We start from the raw sequence: 20,181 nt of genomic DNA, 5'->3' as shown, positions 1-20,181 counted from the left end.
TTTAGTTACATTAATTTTAAATTATTAAAAAAATAAAAAAAAATTATTTTGACAAATTAATTGAATTAACTAGGTAGTTTTTGAGTTTACAAAGCAATCCTAGTTTTTTCTTTCCAAAACATTATCTATTTGGTTATGATACCTACTATATTAACTACTAATAAATATACTAGCATGATAATCAACATATTAATCTAACAATAGATTTTTAATTAATAATAACATGAAATATATATATATATATATATATATAGCTCGATTGGTTGCGATTATATTTGTTGTTGAGTATTATATCTAATAACAGAAAAATACACATAATGATGTATCAAACTACAAACTATATAGTCTAAATCAGCGGTAGAACTTGCACGGTTTTAGGATTAAGGAAAAATAAGCGGTCTAAATAATAAAAAATGGTAAAAATCCAGAACGGCAATAATGTTGGCATCAAATACGGGAAAAATAAAATAAAAACCAGCGTAAAAAAGTAATATAAATAGAAGGTGCTCAGAAAATTAAATCAGTTTTCAACAGTTTAGTCCGTTGGTGTTTCTCTGTTGTCCCGCACCATCCGTCTCTCTCTCTCTCTAACTCCAATTTTCTCTCTTATAGAGCTGTCTATATTCTATATCGCTCTCTCATTTCTCTTTATTTAGATTTTTGGTTTTTCATCATCTGCTGTGCCGAGGTTTGTTTTTAGTCACAGGAGGAGCTTGTCTGGGTTCCATTTTGAGAAAATTCGAAGGAGAGATTGATTTCTTTTCATTTCTCTCTTCGAGCTCTCTCTCTCTGCTTTAAATTTGAAGGTATCCGAGTGTTAAATTACTTTCCTTTTTTATTTTTTTAACTAGAAATTTCATAGCATTTTTGTTGTCGTTTAGTTTTGTTTTATTTTGTACCTTTTTTTTTTCAAAACTGAGAATTTGTTTAGCTAGAAATTTCATGGCATTTTTGTTGTAGTTTAATTTTTCCTTATTTTGTACTCTTTTTTTCCAAGATTGAGATTTTTTCACGAGTTTTTGTGAATTGAGGGGGAATTGGTGATGAAATGAGCTTGGTTTCATGGTTTAGATGATCAGAAATTGATGTTAAGAAGGTTAGATTTGAGGGATTTGAATTGGTAATGAAATGAGCTTCCTTTAATTTTTTTTGGATTGGAATCTGATCTTTTATGCTTCATTTGAATGGTTGGAAGCTTAAATATGATTTACATAAAAGGTTTTCTTTTTTTAATACATTGTCTCAGATACTTAACGTAACATTATTGTTATTATTATTCTTGTCCTTGTGTTGTTGCTTTTGTAATCAAATGAGTTTAATCTAATACTTTCTTGATCAAAATCTGATCTTTGTTTTTGCTGCTTTGAATGCAGGGATCACACAGCTTATAGAAATCGCCCCAGCTTTTGTAATTAGTTTTTTTGTTGGATTCTGTGTTTTCGGAAGGGAATATATAAATTCTCATACTGATTTGTTTAATTGGGTGAAAAAAGTACTAGGGGTGTTTGTTTACAATGGAATCTTACGTGAGTTCAATTGGTTCGAGATTGCAAATGTTGACCACATCTGATCACGCTTCTGTGGTCTCTATGAACTTGTTTGTCGCGCTTCTTTGCGCTTGTATTGTTATTGGTCATCTTCTAGAGGAGAATCGGTGGATGAACGAGTCAATCACTGCCCTTATAATTGTGAGTTTCTCTCTTTTAGAACTTCTGAATCCATTCTTGTGTTATTGCTTATACTTGAAATGAGACTGACACATTAGTTTAAATGTTTTCGTTTTATTTTTGTGTATGGTTATTGGTTTCCATGATTTGGGATATAAGTTAGTTGTTTATAAAAGAAAAGGAAAAAAGAAAGAAGTTTTGGTGCAAGTTATATTTTTTGTGTGTTCTTTTTATCTATGACTTGAAGTATGCCTGATATTGTGTGTTTGATGTTTTGTGGATTGGTGGCAGGGTCTGTGTACTGGGGTTGTTATCTTGCTGATTAGTGGAGGAAAAAGTTCGCATCTTTTAGTCTTTAGCGAGGATCTTTTCTTTATATATCTTCTCCCACCTATCATATTTAATGCGGGGTATGTTTATGTTCCATTAAATCTCAATGGAGTTGCCTTTAAAAATCAATGCTCTTTTAGCAGACCAAAGCTAATGTTCTTTGGTTTTGTCTTGAACCTTACTCTTGTAGTTTTATATCATGCTTTTCTGGTTACGAGATGGGTACCGTCCATCTTATCTCTTGATTGAAAAATTGTTCATTATTTGACTTTTGTTAAATGATACGTTTGGCTTTCTACTGGCTTGTCTTCTTCTTGCCTAGATTTAATGTTTGATTTATATTTTTTTTCTCATCTTTCTGATTACCAGGTTTCAGGTTAAAAAGAAGCAGTTCTTCCGTAATTTCATGACTATAATGCTATTTGGTGCAGTTGGTACATTAATAAGCTGTTTTGTCATATCACTAGGTACGGACAGGAACTCCAGACCTGCTGTTATTTATTTATTTACTTGTAATGCTCTCTTATTTTATGGAGGTAAAACACCCCATTGACACTCAAACTACCCAGTGTTCATACAGAGATTGTTTATGGGTTTCAATCTAAAAGTATAACTAAAAGATGGATTAACATTCTTTTCCCTTTTTGAATGGGAATATCCATTGAAATCGCAGTAGAAAAGGGAATTATAATCTATGCCTTGTCGGCATACTCCTTGCTGACATTGAAATAACTACATTTCAGTTGGTCTGTGATAACCATAGATGAATTTGGTACTGATTGTTATTTTAATCTGGCAGGTGCTATGCAATTCTTTAAGAAATTAGACATCGGTCCCCTAGATATAGGGGATTATCTAGGTAAGACCTTCATGGATCCCATTTATTTCAGTTCCTTTCTTCGAATTTATTTTGGGGATCTTACTTTGTTGTTTTACCATTTTCAGCAATTGGTGCCATATTTGCTGCAACAGATTCTGTTTGCACACTGCAGGTGTGGTGCATATCAAAGTAATAGAGATATCTCAATTTTGAAACAAATGATACATGTATACTTGTATACTGAAATTGTTTTGTTTGATGGTGCAGGTGCTTAATCAGGATGAGACACCTTTACTCTATAGTCTAGTTTTTGGGGAGGGTGTCGTAAATGATGCCACATCAGTGGTGCTTTTCAATGCAATCCAGAGCTTTGATCTTACTAATATCAATGCCGCAATTGCTTGGGATTTTGTTCGCAACTTTTTTTATTTATTTCTTGCAAGCACTTTGCTAGGGGTGTTGGTAAGTCTCCTCTCCCTCATTTTCCTTTCTGCCTCCCTCTCTCATTCTCTTGTACACACGCACACAGGCTATCACAAATCTGTATAGCTGCGAGCAATATATTATGAAATGTGCATGGTTCGTTTCTTGCAGACTGGGCTAGTTAGTGCTTACATCATCAGAAGGCTCTATTTTGGCAGGTATAACATGGTCCAAAAGTTTTCCAAGTGTTTTTTAGTTCTTGCATAACTGTAATCTATCATTACAATAGTCAATTTTTTTTCATCAAAACCAAAATGAATTCTCTGACTGGAAAGTTGCCTTGTTATGACTATATATCAGGTAGATAGGATTGAGTTAGTAAGCCAAGTAACAAATAAGACATTGATGCCCAGTCCATACAAATTTTGAAAACTTGAGGGCTATCACGCATGTATTTATGTGTAGTTACTCCTACCACTTATTTGGTTGATGTCTTGAATCAGAATTCCCTGTAAATACAGTCTTTTTTCCTTCTCACGAGCACTAAAATTCAATATAAACATAAAAACTCTGTTCATGTGTTAATTTGATTAAACATGTTATTACCATAACTTAGTTTTGATTAAACATAATTGTTATGTTGAATCTTAAGTATGGAGAAAAAGCTATAATATGCAGAATGAAAATTCTGTGAATGGTGGACTGAATACCTTATATGATTCAGGCACTCAACAGATCGTGAGGTTGCTCTAATGATACTCATGGCATACCTTTCATATATGATGGCTGAAGTAAGATTCGTAACTGTCCTGGATGCCCGTCTTTTGTTCTATTGTAATGCTCTGTGCCCTTCATTTTTAATTTTTGTCGATTATCTAAATGATGTTTGGTTCCATGCAGCTGTTCTATTTGAGTGGCATTCTCACAGTATTTTTCTGTGGGATTGTGATGTCCCATTACACCTGGCATAATGTGACTGAGAGTTCAAGAGTCACTACCAAGTATGTCCCAACCAAATTCTTGTCTTGTGATGTATTAGGAAGCGTTCATTTTCTTAATGCTCAAAATTCAATCCAAATTATTGCAGGCATGCTTTTGCAACCTTGTCATTTGTTGCTGAGACTTTTATCTTCCTTTATGTTGGTATGGATGCCCTGGACATTGAGAAGTGGAGATTCGTAAGTCATAGGTATGTTTTCATTTGTTTTTGTGTCTCATTGATGCGTTCAACCTCATCCCTCCTCGTGGAAATTCTTTTCAGTACTTCACTTAAATTGGGTTATGTAACTGCTGTGTTGAAACCCCCTTCTCTTTGTTGGCCCTTATGTCTGGCATTTGACTTGGTTTCACTTTTTCACAGCCCTGGGACTTCGGTTGCTGTGAGTTCGATACTACTAGGTCTCCTCATGGTTGGAAGAGCAGCATTTGTTTTCCCCTTGTCCTTTTTGTCCAACTTAACTAAGAAATCACCTAATGAGAAGATAAGCTTCAAGCAGCAAGTACTTAATCATTCTTATTGTTATTATTTTTTGTTCTGTAATATTATTAGTTCCTTATCTATTAATCGATTGATCTATCTGGTAACATAAAGCATTTATTCCTTTTTAGTTTATCATATGGTGGGCTGGTTTGATGAGAGGTGCTGTGTCAATGGCACTTGCATACAATAAGGTATCGTGTGACAGTTGATGATATTGATAGTTCTATATAGATTGATCGTATATATCATTGCATTCATTAACTTTTTTATCCTAAATAAATGCAGTTCACAAGTGCGGGGCACACCCATCTACGAGGAAATGCAATAATGATCACCAGCACCATAACTGTTGTTCTTTTCAGCACAGTGGTAAGTGATTTCCCTCCAGCTAGTTTTGAGTTGTGAATAGCAGAGCAAATTGTGTAGGCTTGATGCAATGATCTTCAGAAAACCTTAGAAATTTCTTTCACCACCTTGATATTTTCTATCCCTGACAGCTTCTTTTTCCATCTTAACTTACCATAAATTTATAATTCGAACTAGTTTTACGACTGTATCATCTGTGATGTCTCTTTTCCTTCAAAGAAAATACGGTTTTTGGGTGAATTAAAATATCTGCAACTGGCAATATTAGTTTGTTTTAGCATCCATATGCGATAAATTGTTTGCTTTCTCTGCAAATTCTTTGAGATGCTGTTCATTATGGTAACAATTCTTCTCCATGCTTGGCCCTGCACAGGTGTTTGGTTTGATGACTCAACCTCTTATAAAAATTTTGCTGCCTCATCCAAAACACCAATCAAGAAGCATGACAATTTCGTCAGATCCAACTACTCCAAAATCATTTACAATACCACTTCTTGGAGAGGGGCAGGACTCGTTAGATGATCTAGGTGGCCATGACATCGACCATCCAAGCAGCATACGCTCACTCTTGACCACCCCAACACACACTGTTCATCACTACTGGCGCAAATTCGATGATGCCTTCATGCGTCCTATGTTTGGTGGCCGGGGTTTTGTTCCCTTCGTTCCTGGCTCACCAACAGAGCGCAATTCTCCGAATCAATGGCATTGAAAAAGAAAGCCATTCAAGATGTACAAAAGATGTAAAGTTGTAAGCATTACAAAGACAATGAAGCGCGTCTTTGAACCTACCGCCGAAAATTTTGACAAGATTTTGGCATTCCTGTTCAGAAGCAGTGTATCTTATTTTGTAATTAGCTGTTATACGTTAGCTGTCAGATTAGGTTTGCCTATTCATTTTTCTTATTACCATCTTCTTTTTGTGATACTGAGAGCTCAAAATTATCTGTCATTTCTATTGCCTTTTTTTTGTATTGTATCATTGCTCTTTTTTCTTCTTTTAAATCTTGAGAATGATCGATTTGTATTGCTCTTGTTTAGACTCAAGTTGGAATTTAATTTCTCTTAATCTCTCTACTTTTAGCAGGAATTGAGGACTTTATTTTGAAATTATTGACCTATCCTAATTCAAGCTTATGCAAAATTATTAAACGTGGACCAACTCGCGTTTCCAAAAAAATTAATTCTTTTTTGTTAAAAATTAAAATTTTTTGTGTGTTTTTTGGATCGTTTTGATGAGTTAATTTTAAAAATAATTTTTAAAAAATAAAAAATATCATTTTGATGCATTTCAGCATGAAAAGCACTTTAAAAAACAGCCGCAACCATACTCTCAAACGGACTTTAAATATCAGATTACAAGTTGGACATGTTAACTTAGTTAAATTCAAAATAACATTGTTTTAAGATTTATTTTATAAAAACTTAAATTTAGTTTTGATCTGGTCATTCAAATTTGACTATATTAATTCAACTTTTGTTTTTTTTATTCTCGAATTAATTTAAAAAAACTCGGTTAGGATGGGTTTAATAAATTTATTTCTTATATTCCTCAATTAAGTTTGTGCATGTATAATTCAACTGTAGAATCGTAATTAGAAGCTATGGCATTGTCAATCTAATCTTCAATCTTCATTTTATTTTTTAATTTGGATTATTGGAACTAATTTTCAAATTTTAAAATTCATGTCCGGAGAGAGAGCCTTCTACGACTAGGGCCACTTGGTCCTCTCCTTCCCAAGGTCGACCAGAACTTGACTCAGATGCAGCTATAAACCCTAATAATTAAAGGCACAAGACCTGGGATGATTGTCCATGATTCAGATGGGAGTAATGCTGGCTACTTCGAAGAATCTCAATTGTGATATTTTATGTGGAAGTAGTAGCTGAATCATTGGCTCTCTCAGGCAAGGATGGTTCAACTTTCACGAGACGTGCATGGGCCATGAAGGTCTGATTTGCTAGTGCTCCCAGGTATCCAGCTATCTCAACACTTCAATTACTAGCTTCCCACGATTAGACGGCGTCTTTAACAGCTTATCGGGAAGTTTGAGAGTGAAGTTGGATCTTTTTAAATTTATTTTTTATTTAAAAATATATTAAAATATTTTTTTTATTTTTTAATAAAACCACCAAAATAAAAAAGCTTGTGAAAATTTCAAAATTCAAATCACAAAAACAAAACTCTAGATAAAGTGCATGTTAGTATATATTGAGGTGCGTGGAGAGTGTATGTCGCTTGGAAATATATATATATATATATATAAAATTTTAATTTTTAATTTTTTATTTTTTATTATTATATATCAAAATATTAAAAAATAACTCAATTTAATATTTTTTTTAAAAAACACACTTTTAAAAAAATACTAAAAAACAAAAACTACCACAATCAGAAGATTTCAAAACTCAAATCTAATTGTTAATAACAAGATTGTGCACTCGAGATGCGCATAAAACAGATTTCATCTATTTTATATTCAAATTTATTATTATATTTTTCTTCATCGTTTCTAATATATTTTTAATATACAAAATTTATATGCACACTAAAAATACAATGTATACTAAATTTTAGAACACTATGAAAATAACTCGGTTTTCTGTATTTATTTTCAATAACAAGTTTTAATTTGAAAATTGGTCAAAGAAAAAGGAATACAAAATTATAATCAAACACATTTCTAAGAAAAATAAAAATAAAAATAACCATAATGATACTAAACAACAGCTAAATTACAGATTGTCAAACATGAAGGACTAAGTTGTACTCTGGCTCAAAACCAAGGACTAATTTAGTTTCTGGGAGTGAAGTCCCTGTACCAAACCCACAGAGACATCCTAAGTACATCTGTGCTGAAACCCTCATACCTTGGAACTACGCTGTCTTGTCTCTCTGTCTCTGTCTCTGTCACTGTATCTGTCCAGCAAGCATCGAACCTTCTGTGATGACAAAGGCCTTGAAAGAAATTTTAAGAAGTCTTGAATACTTGTACACGTCAACATTTTCACTGTGGCTAGAAATTTATTTTCTAGCTTTCACATTTCTCTTGGAATTTAATTAGTTGTTAAAAGACATGTTGTTGTTTTAATTATTAGAGAACATATTATTTTATCTTACAACGTTCATATTTTTTTAGGAAGCAAGCTATGTATTTTTTTATAATAAATCTAAATTTTTATTTTTAGTTTATAATATACTCTCAAGTTATAAAAATGTTTTAAAATCAATAATTTTAAATTTTTATTATCCTTGTTATAGAAAAAAGAGGAATAGTGTTAAATTTAGCAAATTTATTCAACACGTTAAAAGATAATTTTGCTTCACATCTTTTTTTATAAAAAAAATTCAAACTTTTTTCTTTTTTTTAAAAAAAATACCTTCCAGATTTTTCTTTCAATATCATAATTTAATATTTTATTGATTTTAAATTAATCTTCATAATTTTTTTTAAAATCCAGTGGAATCCATGATTCAGGTTAATTGCATGTTTTGTGAGTCAAGCCGCAAAATTCAGATCGATCTAATATATCATAATTTTAATATTAAAAAAAATATCATCTTAAAATTGTTTTAAAACCAAACCAAACTTGTACTAATCATTTAGGTCGTCTTTGAATCCGTCAATTTAACTGGTTCATGTAGAGTCAACTTTCTTGTAGGTTAATTTTAAACTTAAGCCATTCAAGAAGTTAAGTTTGAAGGTTTTAAGGTTGACTTATTGGGTCTAATTTAATCATAATGCTAAATAGTTTCTTTTTTTTTTATTCCATCTTTTTTTCAATTGAATCTTTTTTAGGTTTTTTTTTTATTTATCAATTCCATCTATTTTTGTTATTATATTATTAAAAAAAATAGTTTCTTAAAAAAATTGTTAGATATAATAAAGTTCATGATCTAGGTCATGAATTCGGTGGGTTGAGCCGTGAATCTCAAGTCAATCTAATAAATTATTATCTCAATATTAAAAAAAATATCATCTTAAATTTTTTTTTAAAATTAAATTATGTTTTTTACTAATTATTTAAATTATTTTAGGACCCATCAAGTTAACTAGATTACATTAAAATAACTTTCATGAATTAATAGGAATAAACAAAGAGTTAGGTTAGAAAAATTCAAGTCTAATATGTTGGGTTGGATTAATAATAACAACAATTTTTTTTTTTTTTTAGTTTTTTAAAAAATTCAAGTTTAAGGAAGAATTTTCTCATGTGCAAATTGGGGCGGGCCGATTATTTATTAAAACCGAAATTCCACTATTTCGGCCTTCAAAATATAAAGAAGACGGCGACGTTTACAACCATCTTCAGCTTTCAAAGGAGGCAAAGGAACAGCGAGAGTGAGAGAGAGACCAGCAGCTTTTTAATCAAACAATGATGATGTTCATGCGGAAAGGCACTTTAGGAGCTACGGCTTCTTCTTCTGCTATTTGGCTTCTTCTTCAACAACATATGGAAATGGGTATCTTTCCTTTTCCTCCTAATTTCCCTTCTTTCTTGCTCTTCAATCACCACCACATCACCACTTCTGCTTGTACTGAGAAACCTTCTTTACCTCAAAAACATTGTGGGTTTGGTAGTAATACTAGCAATGACATTAGTATTGATGATGCCTTGACTTCATTCTATCGCATGGTCCGCATGAATCCTAGGCCCTCTGTTGTGGAATTTGGCAAATTCTTAGGGTCCATTGCCAAAAAGAAACAGTATTCCTCTGCTGTCTCTTTGTGCAATCAAATGGATTTGTTCGGGGTTACCCATAATGTTTATTCTCTAAATGTATTGATTAACTGCCTTTGTCGCTTGAGCCATGTTGATTTTGCTGTCTCTGTCATGGGTAAGATGTTTAAACTAGGTATTCAACCTGATGCTATCACATTCAATACACTCATAAATGGGCTCTGCAATGAGGGGAAGATTAAAGAGGCAGTAGGATTGTTTAACGAGATGGTATGGAGTGGGCATGAGCCCAATGTGATTAGCTATAATACTGTAATCAATGGTTTGTGCAAAAATGGCAACACAATTATGGCTGTTCGCGTGTTCAGGAAGATGGAGCAAAATCGCGGTAAACCAAATGTGGTGACATATAATACAATCATAGACAGCCTTTGCAAAGATAGGCTCGTTAATGAGGCCGTGGAATTCTTATCTGAAATGGTTGATCGGGGCATTCCACCAGATGTTGTTACTTACAACACGATACTCCATGGTTTCTGCAGTTTAGGACAGTTAAATGAAGCAACTAGACTGTTCAAAGAAATGGTTGGTAGGAATGTTATGCCAGATACTGTGACCTTCAATATTTTGGTTGATGGACTCTGCAAAGAAGGGATGGTTTCAGAAGCTCGGTGTGTCTCTGAAACGATGACCGAAAAAGGTGCTGAGCCAAATGCTTACACCTACAATGCCTTGATGGATGGGTATTGTTTACACAACCAAATGGATGAGGCCATAAAAGTGCTTGGCATCATGATTGGCAAGGGTTGTGCTCCTAATTTAAGTAGTTACAACATCTTGATCAATGGATATTGCAAGAGTAAAAGGATGAATGAGGCAAAAAGATTGCTTTCTGAAATGTCTGAAAAAAATTTGACTCCTGACACTGTCACTTACAGCACTCTTATGCAAGGTCTGTGCCAAGTAGGGAGACCTCGGGAAGCTTTAAATCTTTTCAAGGAGATGTGTTCTTCTGGCCTGCTTCCAGATTTGATGGCTTACTCTATTTTGCTAGATGGCTTCTGCAAACATGGACATCTGGATGAGGCATTAAAATTGCTCAAGGAAATGCATGAGAGGAGAATAAAACCTAATATCATCCTTTATACAATTCTTATTCGAGGCATGTTTATTGCTGGGAAGCTTGAAGTTGCGAAGGAACTATTTTCCAAGCTTTCTGCAGATGGAATACGACCTGATATATGGACATACAATGTCATGATCAAGGGACTTCTTAAGGAAGGGCTGTCAGATGAAGCATACGAATTCTTTAGAAAAATGGAAGATGATGGTTTCTTGCCAGATAGTTGCTCTTACAATGTTATCATTCAGGGATTTCTTCAAAATCAGGACTCATCAACTGCTATACAACTTATTGATGAAATGGTTGGTAAAAGATTCTCAGCAGATTCATCTACATTTCAGATGTTATTGGATCTGGAATCACATGATGAAATCATAAGCCGATTTATGCGTGGAAGCTCTCAACATACAAAAATGAATGACTAGTCTTATTTCCCTTGGTGCTATATGTTTTGTAACTTAATCTAGGTATTTTAGATTTTGAATTTGTACCTAATGTTTTGTGACATGTACTAATCCTAATGAAGGAATGGGTTAGAAATGTGAACTTGATGGTTCTCATGATCTTGTGCAATTAGCCAAGTCTTATAGGAGCTGATTCGGATGGTGTTGTTTACGAGGCTTGTAATCTTGCTTTAGGTAGAATAGCTTAGCTCGTCTACGTAGAGAATTTAAAGATTTCAAAAACACACAGCATTGACAGGAATGGACCTATATAATACTGGTATGGGAGTTTTTTGTCTTCTGGGAATTTGGAATGAAGAATCTAGAGACTGGATTTTTCGTTTATGGTCCTCTGAGCTGTGGTAAAACCCTAATTGCACTAGTGAAGCGGGAGCTACTTTAATCAAATCCCTTAATTGCTTATCACGAATTCATGTTGGAGAAGTTAGGACCAGAACCCTTTAATTGCAACAGCTTTGGAGGTGTCGTGGGGCCTCACATGCTGTATTTGGAAACATCTAGAGATTCTATTTCGTATGAATTTTACAAACTAATTGAAGTTGTTTTTAAAACTTTTGAATGATTGACTCAATTTGAAAATTTCAATTTCTAGCTCGAGAATTCTAGCTTGGTCTCAGTACATAAGAAAAACCACCATAGTTCCTTCAAAGCTTCTACTGTGGAAAATCAATCTTGTCCATTTTTCTCTGTGTTCTCCTTCTTCTTCCTTGATGTATCATTTGGGAATTGAAAGGTAAATTGTTTTACAGTTGAAAAGGGTGATGAATCAAATTAATTAGAGTGTATTCAGTAGACTACTGCCAAGCTAAATTCGTACCCTAACAAAGCAATAAAGGCGATAACGAAACAAAAAAGAAAAGAAGAAAACAAACAAAAGCAGTAGAGAGGAGTTCTTTGCATCGAACGGCTATTTCTTGGAAGTAACCTAAAAGCAATACGATGTTTGTGTTCTTTCTTATTGGTCATAGGTCATACATACAAGATATCTCTCTCTCTCTCTACATTCCATTGTTATGTTCATTCTGTGTATACATGCAACACACCGACAATCCGGAAGTCAATCCCTCCAAAAAGGGGCGGAAGGGATAAAAAAGTGAGAAATCTTAGACAAACATATATGGCCCCCAGCTATTTCCTTGCATCATTTATATCAATAATCGGGTTGCTTTTGCCCTTTTTAAGTTCTAACTATGAACAGACCTTAACTGTGTAAAAGATATCCAAGCTCGATACTGATGAGTGCAATCATAACAACAAATAGAAGAGGGAACCCCACGTACACTCTTTTTACACTTGTCCTGCTTCTCAAAAAATCCTGCCGATGAAAGGAAAAAATCGGTCAAAGATATAAAGTTCATTTAAGAATAGAGGCATGATATTGAATATTTGCACAGGTTAGCACAGAGAGGACAGATGAAAGGCTTGCACGTTTGCATTAGATAGAGAAGCCAATTTTGAGAGCTTACGAGTTCTTCTTGCAAGATTTTCCTTTCTTGACTGCTTTGTCTCTTCTCCTCTGTTAACCTTGAAATAGTAGACTCAGTCTGCACAGGAAGTTCAAGTGGCCCTATTAAATGTTATATTCAAGTAAATCATTATGAATGTCCAAAAACACTAAATCAGGAGGACCCAGTAAAATTTTGCCACCTTTTCTCCACAAGATAAATGTGGCCACCTATCCTTTAAAATGGGCCCTTGCCATGATAGAGAATAGGACCACTAGTCAAAGCCAGAGACTAATGTATTAAAGGGTCATGAATATGTAGGATTATTATCATTAAAAGCAGAGCCCCGGTGTCTTGGACCAGAAAGATTCTGAGAAAGGCTAACCTCGTTCAGCTTTGATTCAAGTACGTGCAATTTTGATTTCATCTCATCAATATCACTGGTCAACTTCAGCTCCACTGCATTCGCTGTTATGATTTCCTCATTCAGTGAAGGGGACTCCATATCCGGTGCTGGTTTTGAGTGTTCATTGCTAATGGCATCCTTATCTTGCTTCAACTCTTCGTCCTGTGCCAGCTTTAACTCCTTCTCATTGACTATGTCAATAACTGGTACCCAATCTGTGTCACCTGACAGCTTAGACTTCTGACCATGAATCACGTCCTTCTCTGGCTTCAACTCTACATCCTCAGATGTATTGCTCTCATGACCGTTGGTCATTTTGAATTCAGCATCCTTGGCAACCTGATACTAATATAGAGAAGAACCACTGTTAGGTACTCAAAAACAAAACTTGAGAAAAAATGAAAGAATACTACTTGCAGAACATCAAATTGAAACTGTGGACATGAAAGTTTAGTATTACAAAACTAGGCATTACCAAAATGATAAAAGCAGAAGAAACTTTCTTACTGTTTGCGGTGGGGTGATAATTTCAACTCTATTCAGCACAGGATCTTTCAGTACCGAAGGTTCTAAAAAAGGCCCCTGCTTCCAAAAAAAAGATAAAGAAAAAGAAAAAAGAAAACTTGAGAAAAAATGGAAGAATACTGCTTGTGGAACATTAAAATGACAACTTTGGACATTAAAGTTTAATCCTAGAAAACTAAGCATTGCCAATATTTTAAGAAACTTTCTTACCATTTGCGGTGGGTTGAGAATTTCAACTCTATTGAGCACAGAATCTTTCAGTACAGAAGGTTCAAAAAAAGGCCCCTGCTTAAACACTCCATTAATTGGTGTCGGTACAAATGATTCAGGTGAGCTGATGAGAGCCACTCTCATCTTGACCTCTTCAATATGCTTGTTATCATTTTTGGCAAACTGCAGATAAAAAAACAATAATCATAAGAACTAAACCAGAGATTCAAAGTAAAAAGTAAAACTTCAAAGACACTTACCGTACTAGATGTGATGTCCTTCTCAGTTGTCCCAACAGGAACAACTGTGCTTTGGATTAAAAACTTGTCTTTGCACACCATATCAGGAGGAGCCTCCTTCTGAGATTGCATTGTGACTGCATAGCATTCAACACCATAGCTAAGGGGATTAGAAAGACTATAACAGGAAAAAAATAATATCTACTTAAAAAAACAAACTGCACAGTTCAGAAAGAGGAAGGAGCACATGACATATGGAAGTTAGAGGAGGAAAACAATGAGACAGCAACAATAAGGGCACACACTATAACCAAAAGCAGTTTCATTAACCTCCTCCTTTCATATGTTTCGCAACTCAAGCATTATAGGAGCTTAATTACTGCCCTTGGTCTCATAGTTTCCAAGTCAAATTACCTCCGAACCTCATCTTTTGAAATAAAAAATTAAGTCCAGACTGGAGCAGTATGCAAAGATGCAAATTCTTAGGTAGGTTCCATGTCATATAAACCAGACCAAAACCAAAATATATCCAATAGCATGTCCAATTTTGCTCCATTTGTCCCCCACTTCCACACACACCCTTCATTCTCTGTAAAAGTAAATTCACTAAAATAATGTCCGTTATTGAATTGCATCAAAGTAGAAATCAACAAGAAAACAAAACACACAACAGCAGAAGTCAGATAATAACCACAAGAGTCCTGAAGGTAGCCAGTACAAATTACATGGCACTTACAGCTTCAACTCAAGAACACTCAATGTAATATATAGCCTAGCATGCGAGCATGCACAACTCATGTGTCCAATATTTCACAAGGATGCATGTTCAATTAACTCATTAAAAGAAAAAAAGAAAGAAACGGATACCAATAAATTCACAAGTTGATTTTGGATCTATAACACCAACATTTGGTCGCACAGAGTACTTCTTAGGTGAAGTTGTTTTAACCTGCAACACCAAGCCTAAATGTTATTACCACCCAGCATCATATCTCTTGGAACACAATTCAGACTGTCAAACAAAATCAGGTGAGATTCGATTTGAACCTTGAAAGCAACATTGTGGGGGGCATTGTTGGTAAGGCATATTGAGCATGAGCTTTGCTTCTTCACTTCAACTACAGTAAACATTCACACATTCCATAAGCTTTAAAATCCAATCAAACCAGCACAGCAATTACATATCCAATTTCCAGAGTCACATGAACAATTCCCAGATACTGTCCAATGCTACTCTGTCCCAAACCATTAAATTCTTTTAATTATTCAACGAAAACCCAAAAATGATTTTTTTCCTGTTTCAATTACTGTAAAATGAAACACTACAAATATGGTTTTTATATCTTCAAAAATACTGCAAGCAAACCTTTTTCTCCAACCAAAAACAAAACCCACAACAGATAAGGTAATAAAAAGAAGTAGAACGAAATTCATGATCATAACCCCTCTCATTATCCTCATTCACTAAACAAAGCATAAAAGAACTTTACAGCATCAAGAAAAAAAATCAAAATTTACATAAACAGAAGGGTAAAAACATAAATCAATGGTTCAAGAATAAGTATGAGCTGATAAAAATTGAGCATGGGGCCATGTATCATGTATGTACTAATAATGATTTTATTACTTACAAACAAACTTAAGTTCCTTAGGCTGGATTTCCAAAAGCTGTGTCATGATTTCTTCTTTCTATCAAAATCAAAAAGCAATCTTCATAGCATCCAAAGCTCTATGACTTCTTTCTTTTTCTCTGCATTATGATCAATGAAAAAAATTAAATATTCATATAGATCAGACCCAACCCACATGCAGAAAATCCCCAATCCATACACCTACACCATTTAAACACAACATAAATAAAGTATCCATACACCTACACCTGATAAAAATTGGTTCATTGTCACATGATAAAAAAAAAATCAATGACTGATTCTATCAATAGTTTAAAAAACAAAAAAGGACGTATATAATAATAGCAAAAATTATAGAAAAAATAAGAAAAATCTCGGTCAGTGAAATCAATACCGACTCCAATAAATTATTTTCGTTTCCAATTTTTTATTTAATATTAACGCAGATCGTAACCAAAATCAAATCATTGCACGCATTGAAATTGACTCGACTTACATCTGACTCGGTTAGAATTTAACTCAGTCACACACGACATGGTATTGAATCAGAGAGAGAGAGAGAGAGAGAGAGACGGTTGCTGTAAAAACGGAAACAGCGAGATGAAAAATGAGTCCAGTTCAAATACTCAGAGAACCGAGTCAATATTACTAATCGCAGTGCAAGAAAAACAAAGACGGAAGTCAAAACGAGTCAAGAGAAACGACACCGTTTAGATTCTCTAAATACTCTATATCATCATCAGCAACAACAAAAAATGCGGAATAAAATCATTTCTTCTCCGATTGAGTCCAGAGCAACGAGTCGACGACACTCACTGAGTCAAAGCGACACTGTGATCTTCTCCGAAATGAGTAAAAAAAAAATGACGTAGCGTACAGTCAGAGAGAGAGGGCGAGAGATTAGTCAGAGGAAAATTGATGACTGTAGGAGCTGAAAAAGGAGGAGGAAATATAGGATAGAGAGGGGGTATTTATTGAAATTCGTGTCTTTGACGTTTATTATTTAATTAATTTGGTGTCCTGTTTTAAAATTGATAAAAAAAAACAGATAAATTTCCACACCTTGTCAGAGGGAGATGAACCCTAGAAATTCTTCGAAACTGTGAGTGAGAGAGTGTTTTTTGGAGTAGATGACGGCGTATTGCGGTTGAGCTTGCTCGCTTGTTGCAGAGCAGACTATTGGGAGTGAAAGCTAAGTTTTTGTTTCTGAAAATAGAGAGAGAGAGAGAGAGAGAGAGTGGTGGAGTTGGTTGTGCTTGTATATATCTTTCTCTGTGCAGCAGGCAAAGGAAAGTGGAGGAGGAGGAGGAGGAGGAGGAGTATGGGTTGGTGGGTTGGTGGTTTAGTCGCTGATGGAGGTTGTACCGGCCGTTTCGTTTCCTTCCTTTTTTTATAGGGAGATGTTATGGAAGTGGGGTGGGGCGATTATGTATTTGATTGTTTTTGTTTAGTTTTAACTCTAATTTAATGTATTTAAAAATACATATATTATATGCTGTTTAAGCTGTAATTGTTGATATTAATATTTACGTCATATATAATAAGAAGGAGAAGATCAAAAAATATATATATATATATACACACACACACTTGAGTTTATCAAGAAGAATGGTAAAAATATAATTTTAAGAAAAAAATTAATTTTAAATTTCTTTTTTCTAGATTTCTCTTTTTTAATCTACCTTTCTTGTGTGAACATCATATAACTTCTCTAATTATTTTTTTGTTTTAAAATGATACTTTTCATATTTTTTTTTAATTTTAAAACATAAGAACTATAGAAAAATAACTAAAAAAATCAATTTAATACTTTAAAACAAAAAAAAAAACATTTGAAAATTAACACATGCAATACCATACCAGCACTGAAATTATGATTTGTATGGTTGGGGTAGAATAAAATAAATAATTAATTAATTAATTAATATATATATCATGAAAGCAATCACAAGCCATTCGTTTTTGTGTCTTTTTTACTTCATACTATAAAAAGATACACATATCTCACTTTTCTTGACAAAAATAAATCTGCAGCTGAAGGTTTTCTAGTTAAGGAAACATCAGGACTAGTTTTAGAAATTTTTTGGGAACGTGGTGTAAATCATGTTTTTTAAAAATTCAATTTTTTTTTGCTAAAATTTAATATCATTTGTATGTTTTGGATCGTTTTAATGTGCTGATATCAAAAATAATTTTTAAAAAATAAAAAAATATCATTGACATATATTTCGAAACAAAAGGTTATTTGAAAAGTAACCACTACTACACTACTAAATATATTCTTGAAATCCCTCTAATTAAATCCCTAATTATTCAAATCATAATTATAACATCGGTCAATTAAATTGACCCGATATAAACAAGCAAAACTTGGGTCTAATTAATCCATCCAGGTTAATTTGTAATTTAGATGTCCCAGCAAAACTTGGAACAAACTTTTTTTTAAAAGAAAAAAAACTGAATAATTTTTCACAAAGAGAGAAAATAAATGTACTTCACAACAAAGTATGAGATTCTGTTTAGCAGTGTAGTCCTTCTGTGTGGAACGTGCGAGGATTTTGTCTGTGATGGCATGCTTTTGTCACAATACGTGTCCATCCACTTACATAATAAATGCTCATCGAACCTAAGACTTTTTGAAAGAAAGTGCTGATCTGCCTGTCCCACTCATCCCTGTGACCCGTGCACGATTTTACATATTCTTCCCCTTTTTCTTTATTTTTAATCATGGTAAAGTCAATCTCCTTTTCTTTTCACATATTACTTACCGAACCTTTTTTACTGTAGGTTTTTTAAAATATCAGTAAAAGTTAATTTTTATTTTAAAATATATTAAAATAATATTTTTTTATTTTTAATATCAATTAATAAGATAACTAAAACCACTAAAACAATAATAAGGAAAGTCTCACCTAATATTTGTTGGCCTTCTCGTTGCTGCTTAAGATGGTAAATCCAAACTCATTAAGTTTATTGGTTTCATGTTGATTTTGGGTTTATGATTCGGTTATTAAGTCATTTTAGACTATATATGAATTTATAAAAGTATATAAGGTGTTTTTACAAGTTAATTAAATTGATAAATGATTTTTTATTTAAAAAAAAAAAACTCGAACTCAATTTTATAGTCGTTATTGTGGTCAAAATATGAAGAAAAGTAAGCAACACGTCGCCTGACTTTATTTTTTTAAAAAAAAATATGGGGTGGATGATATTTTGTCTACCCTGTTTTCAAGTGAAAATAACAAGGTCCCACGCACGGGCTCTTTTCAAAATGGGTTAAGCGAGCAGGTTTGACTTGTCAAACCTAACAACACCTAGTCTTTTTTTATGTTTTATATATTCTTGTTTGTTTCCATCGATACCTCTTCCTTACATGTGATTTTTTAAAACATCTTTTTTTTTAATTTACATTTAAATTAATAGCTTTTTTTATTTTTAGAATCTTTCTTTAGCTTTTTTTGAAAAAAAAAATGTGTTTAAAAAAAAATATGGGGTGGATGATATTTTGTCTACCCTGTTTTCAAGTGAAAATAACAAGGTCCCACGCACGGGCTCTTTTCAAAATGGGTTAAGCGAGCAGGTTTGACTTGTCAAACCTAACAACACCTAGTCTTTTTTTATGTTTTATATATTCTTGTTTGTTTCCATCGATACCTCTTCCTTACATGTGATTTTTTAAAACATCTTTTTTTTTAATTTACATTTAAATTAATAGCTTTTTTTATTTTTCAGATTCTTTCTTTAGCTTTTTTTGAAAAAAAAAATGTGTTTCTAATTATACAAGATCTTGTATGTATCTAATATTTTAAATAGATTACTCAAATCCATCTATATTTTTAAAAGTTTTATATAAATAAAAATTATCTGTTCCTCGTGATAAAAGGTCACCTTTAAGATTAAAAAAAAAACATTTGCATTAAAAGAAAATGTTGAAGTTATTATATGTAAGTATCGATTTTTTTATTCATATTTTTTTCTCAGTGTTAAGAAACATGTTAACAACACCTACACATTCATTCTTCTATGTTGCAACAAAGATCTATCTAATCCTCTAGAAAGCGAACCAAATAGACGCGTTAATATTTTTTTTTCCATTTATTTGCATAAAATGGTTCTTAATTTTTTTAATTGAATATATACATAAACTTTTTAATTTCTAATTAGATTTTATTTGCCAAAAATCCTGTTGAAAAATCCTGAATATATTTTTTTTTATGAAAAAATTAAATCTATAGAAAAACACGAGTTAAATAGCTATTTCATCACAATCAGTTCTTCTAATCTATGGTTCTTGGATCTCAATCTCTGAAGCATGGTCTTACTTTGATATCATAATTATTTTTCGACTTTGGACTTTTTCACTGTA

General features: G+C 33.1%; 3 protein-coding genes across 10 annotated transcripts; 2 read left to right on the top strand and 1 right to left on the bottom strand.

Moving 5' to 3' along the window:
- Positions 1-518: 518 nt before the first annotated feature.
- LOC7492110 (sodium/hydrogen exchanger 2) lies at positions 519-6,159 on the top strand. Of its 2 annotated transcripts, XM_002307158.4 has the most exons (15): positions 519-806; positions 1,374-1,688; positions 1,959-2,077; positions 2,367-2,464; positions 2,797-2,856; positions 2,943-2,989; positions 3,085-3,279; positions 3,412-3,458; positions 3,965-4,031; positions 4,141-4,241; positions 4,328-4,429; positions 4,601-4,739; positions 4,849-4,911; positions 5,006-5,089; positions 5,460-6,159. In XM_002307158.4, the coding sequence occupies exons 2-15, from the start codon at positions 1,515-1,517 to the stop codon at positions 5,796-5,798; spliced, it is 1,635 nt and encodes a 544-aa protein (XP_002307194.2). In that variant the 5' UTR covers positions 519-806; positions 1,374-1,514; the 3' UTR covers positions 5,799-6,159. The 2 variants fall into 2 exon arrangements, with proteins under 2 accessions (XP_002307194.2, XP_024456151.1); XM_024600383.2 differs by lacking the exons at positions 519-806; positions 1,959-2,077 and having other exon boundaries at positions 1,540-1,688.
- A 3,304-nt stretch (positions 6,160-9,463) lies between these two features.
- On the top strand, positions 9,464-11,317 carry LOC18098888 (putative pentatricopeptide repeat-containing protein At1g12700, mitochondrial). The gene has a single exon (XM_006382647.3). The coding sequence runs from the start codon at positions 9,464-9,466 to the stop codon at positions 11,315-11,317; it is 1,854 nt and encodes a 617-aa protein (XP_006382709.3).
- A 965-nt stretch (positions 11,318-12,282) lies between these two features.
- On the bottom strand, positions 12,283-17,231 carry LOC18098887 (vesicle-associated protein 1-2). 7 transcript variants are annotated; one of them, XM_052453208.1, is made up of 12 exons: positions 16,875-17,231; positions 16,629-16,650; positions 15,813-15,931; positions 15,229-15,299; positions 15,049-15,130; positions 14,596-14,787; positions 14,203-14,318; positions 13,943-14,125; positions 13,715-13,792; positions 13,187-13,552; positions 12,823-12,900; positions 12,283-12,671 (listed from the first exon to the last, which is right to left on the bottom strand). In XM_052453208.1, the coding sequence occupies exons 3-12, from the start codon at positions 15,856-15,858 to the stop codon at positions 12,558-12,560; spliced, it is 1,326 nt and encodes a 441-aa protein (XP_052309168.1). In that variant the 5' UTR covers positions 15,859-15,931; positions 16,629-16,650; positions 16,875-17,231; the 3' UTR covers positions 12,283-12,557. The 7 variants fall into 7 exon arrangements, with proteins under 7 accessions (XP_052309168.1, XP_052309167.1, XP_052309170.1 ...); XM_052453207.1 differs by lacking the exon at positions 16,629-16,650; XM_052453210.1 differs by lacking the exon at positions 16,629-16,650 and having other exon boundaries at positions 13,715-13,789; positions 16,875-17,229.
- Between the last annotated feature and the right edge of the window lie 2,950 nt (positions 17,232-20,181).

Source organism: Populus trichocarpa, chromosome 5 (genome assembly GCF_000002775.5).
Source record: "Populus trichocarpa isolate Nisqually-1 chromosome 5, P.trichocarpa_v4.1, whole genome shotgun sequence".
Lineage (NCBI taxonomy): Eukaryota > Viridiplantae > Streptophyta > Magnoliopsida > Malpighiales > Salicaceae > Populus > Populus trichocarpa.
The sequence above is the reverse complement of the archived record's forward strand: the minus strand, read 5'-3'. Positions and strand labels throughout refer to the sequence as shown.

What these genes read in the sequence shown, in the direction of transcription:
- LOC7492110 (XM_002307158.4), top strand. Translation starts at nt 1,515, where the DNA reads ATGGAATCTTACGTGAGTTCAATTGGTTCGAGATTGCAAATGTTGACC. An exon ending in CAATCACTGCCCTTATAATT is followed by an intron (nt 1,689 to 1,958) that starts GTGAGTTTCTCT and finishes GATTGGTGGCAG; the next exon opens with GGTCTGTGTACTGGGGTTGT. An exon ending in TGGCACTTGCATACAATAAG is followed by an intron (nt 4,912 to 5,005) that starts GTATCGTGTGAC and finishes AAATAAATGCAG; the next exon opens with TTCACAAGTGCGGGGCACAC.
- LOC18098888 (XM_006382647.3), top strand. Translation starts at nt 9,464, where the DNA reads ATGATGATGTTCATGCGGAAAGGCACTTTAGGAGCTACGGCTTCTTCT.
- LOC18098887 (XM_052453208.1), bottom strand. Translation starts at nt 15,858, where the DNA reads ATGACACAGCTTTTGGAAATCCAGCCTAAGGAACTTAAGTTTGTTT. An exon ending in TAAGGAACTTAAGTTTGTTT is followed by an intron (nt 15,300 to 15,812) that starts GTAAGTAATAAA and finishes TGTTTACTGTAG; the next exon opens with TTGAAGTGAAGAAGCAAAGC. An exon ending in ATCAACTTGTGAATTTATTG is followed by an intron (nt 14,788 to 15,048) that starts GTATCCGTTTCT and finishes ACATTATTTTAG; the next exon opens with TGAATTTACTTTTACAGAGA.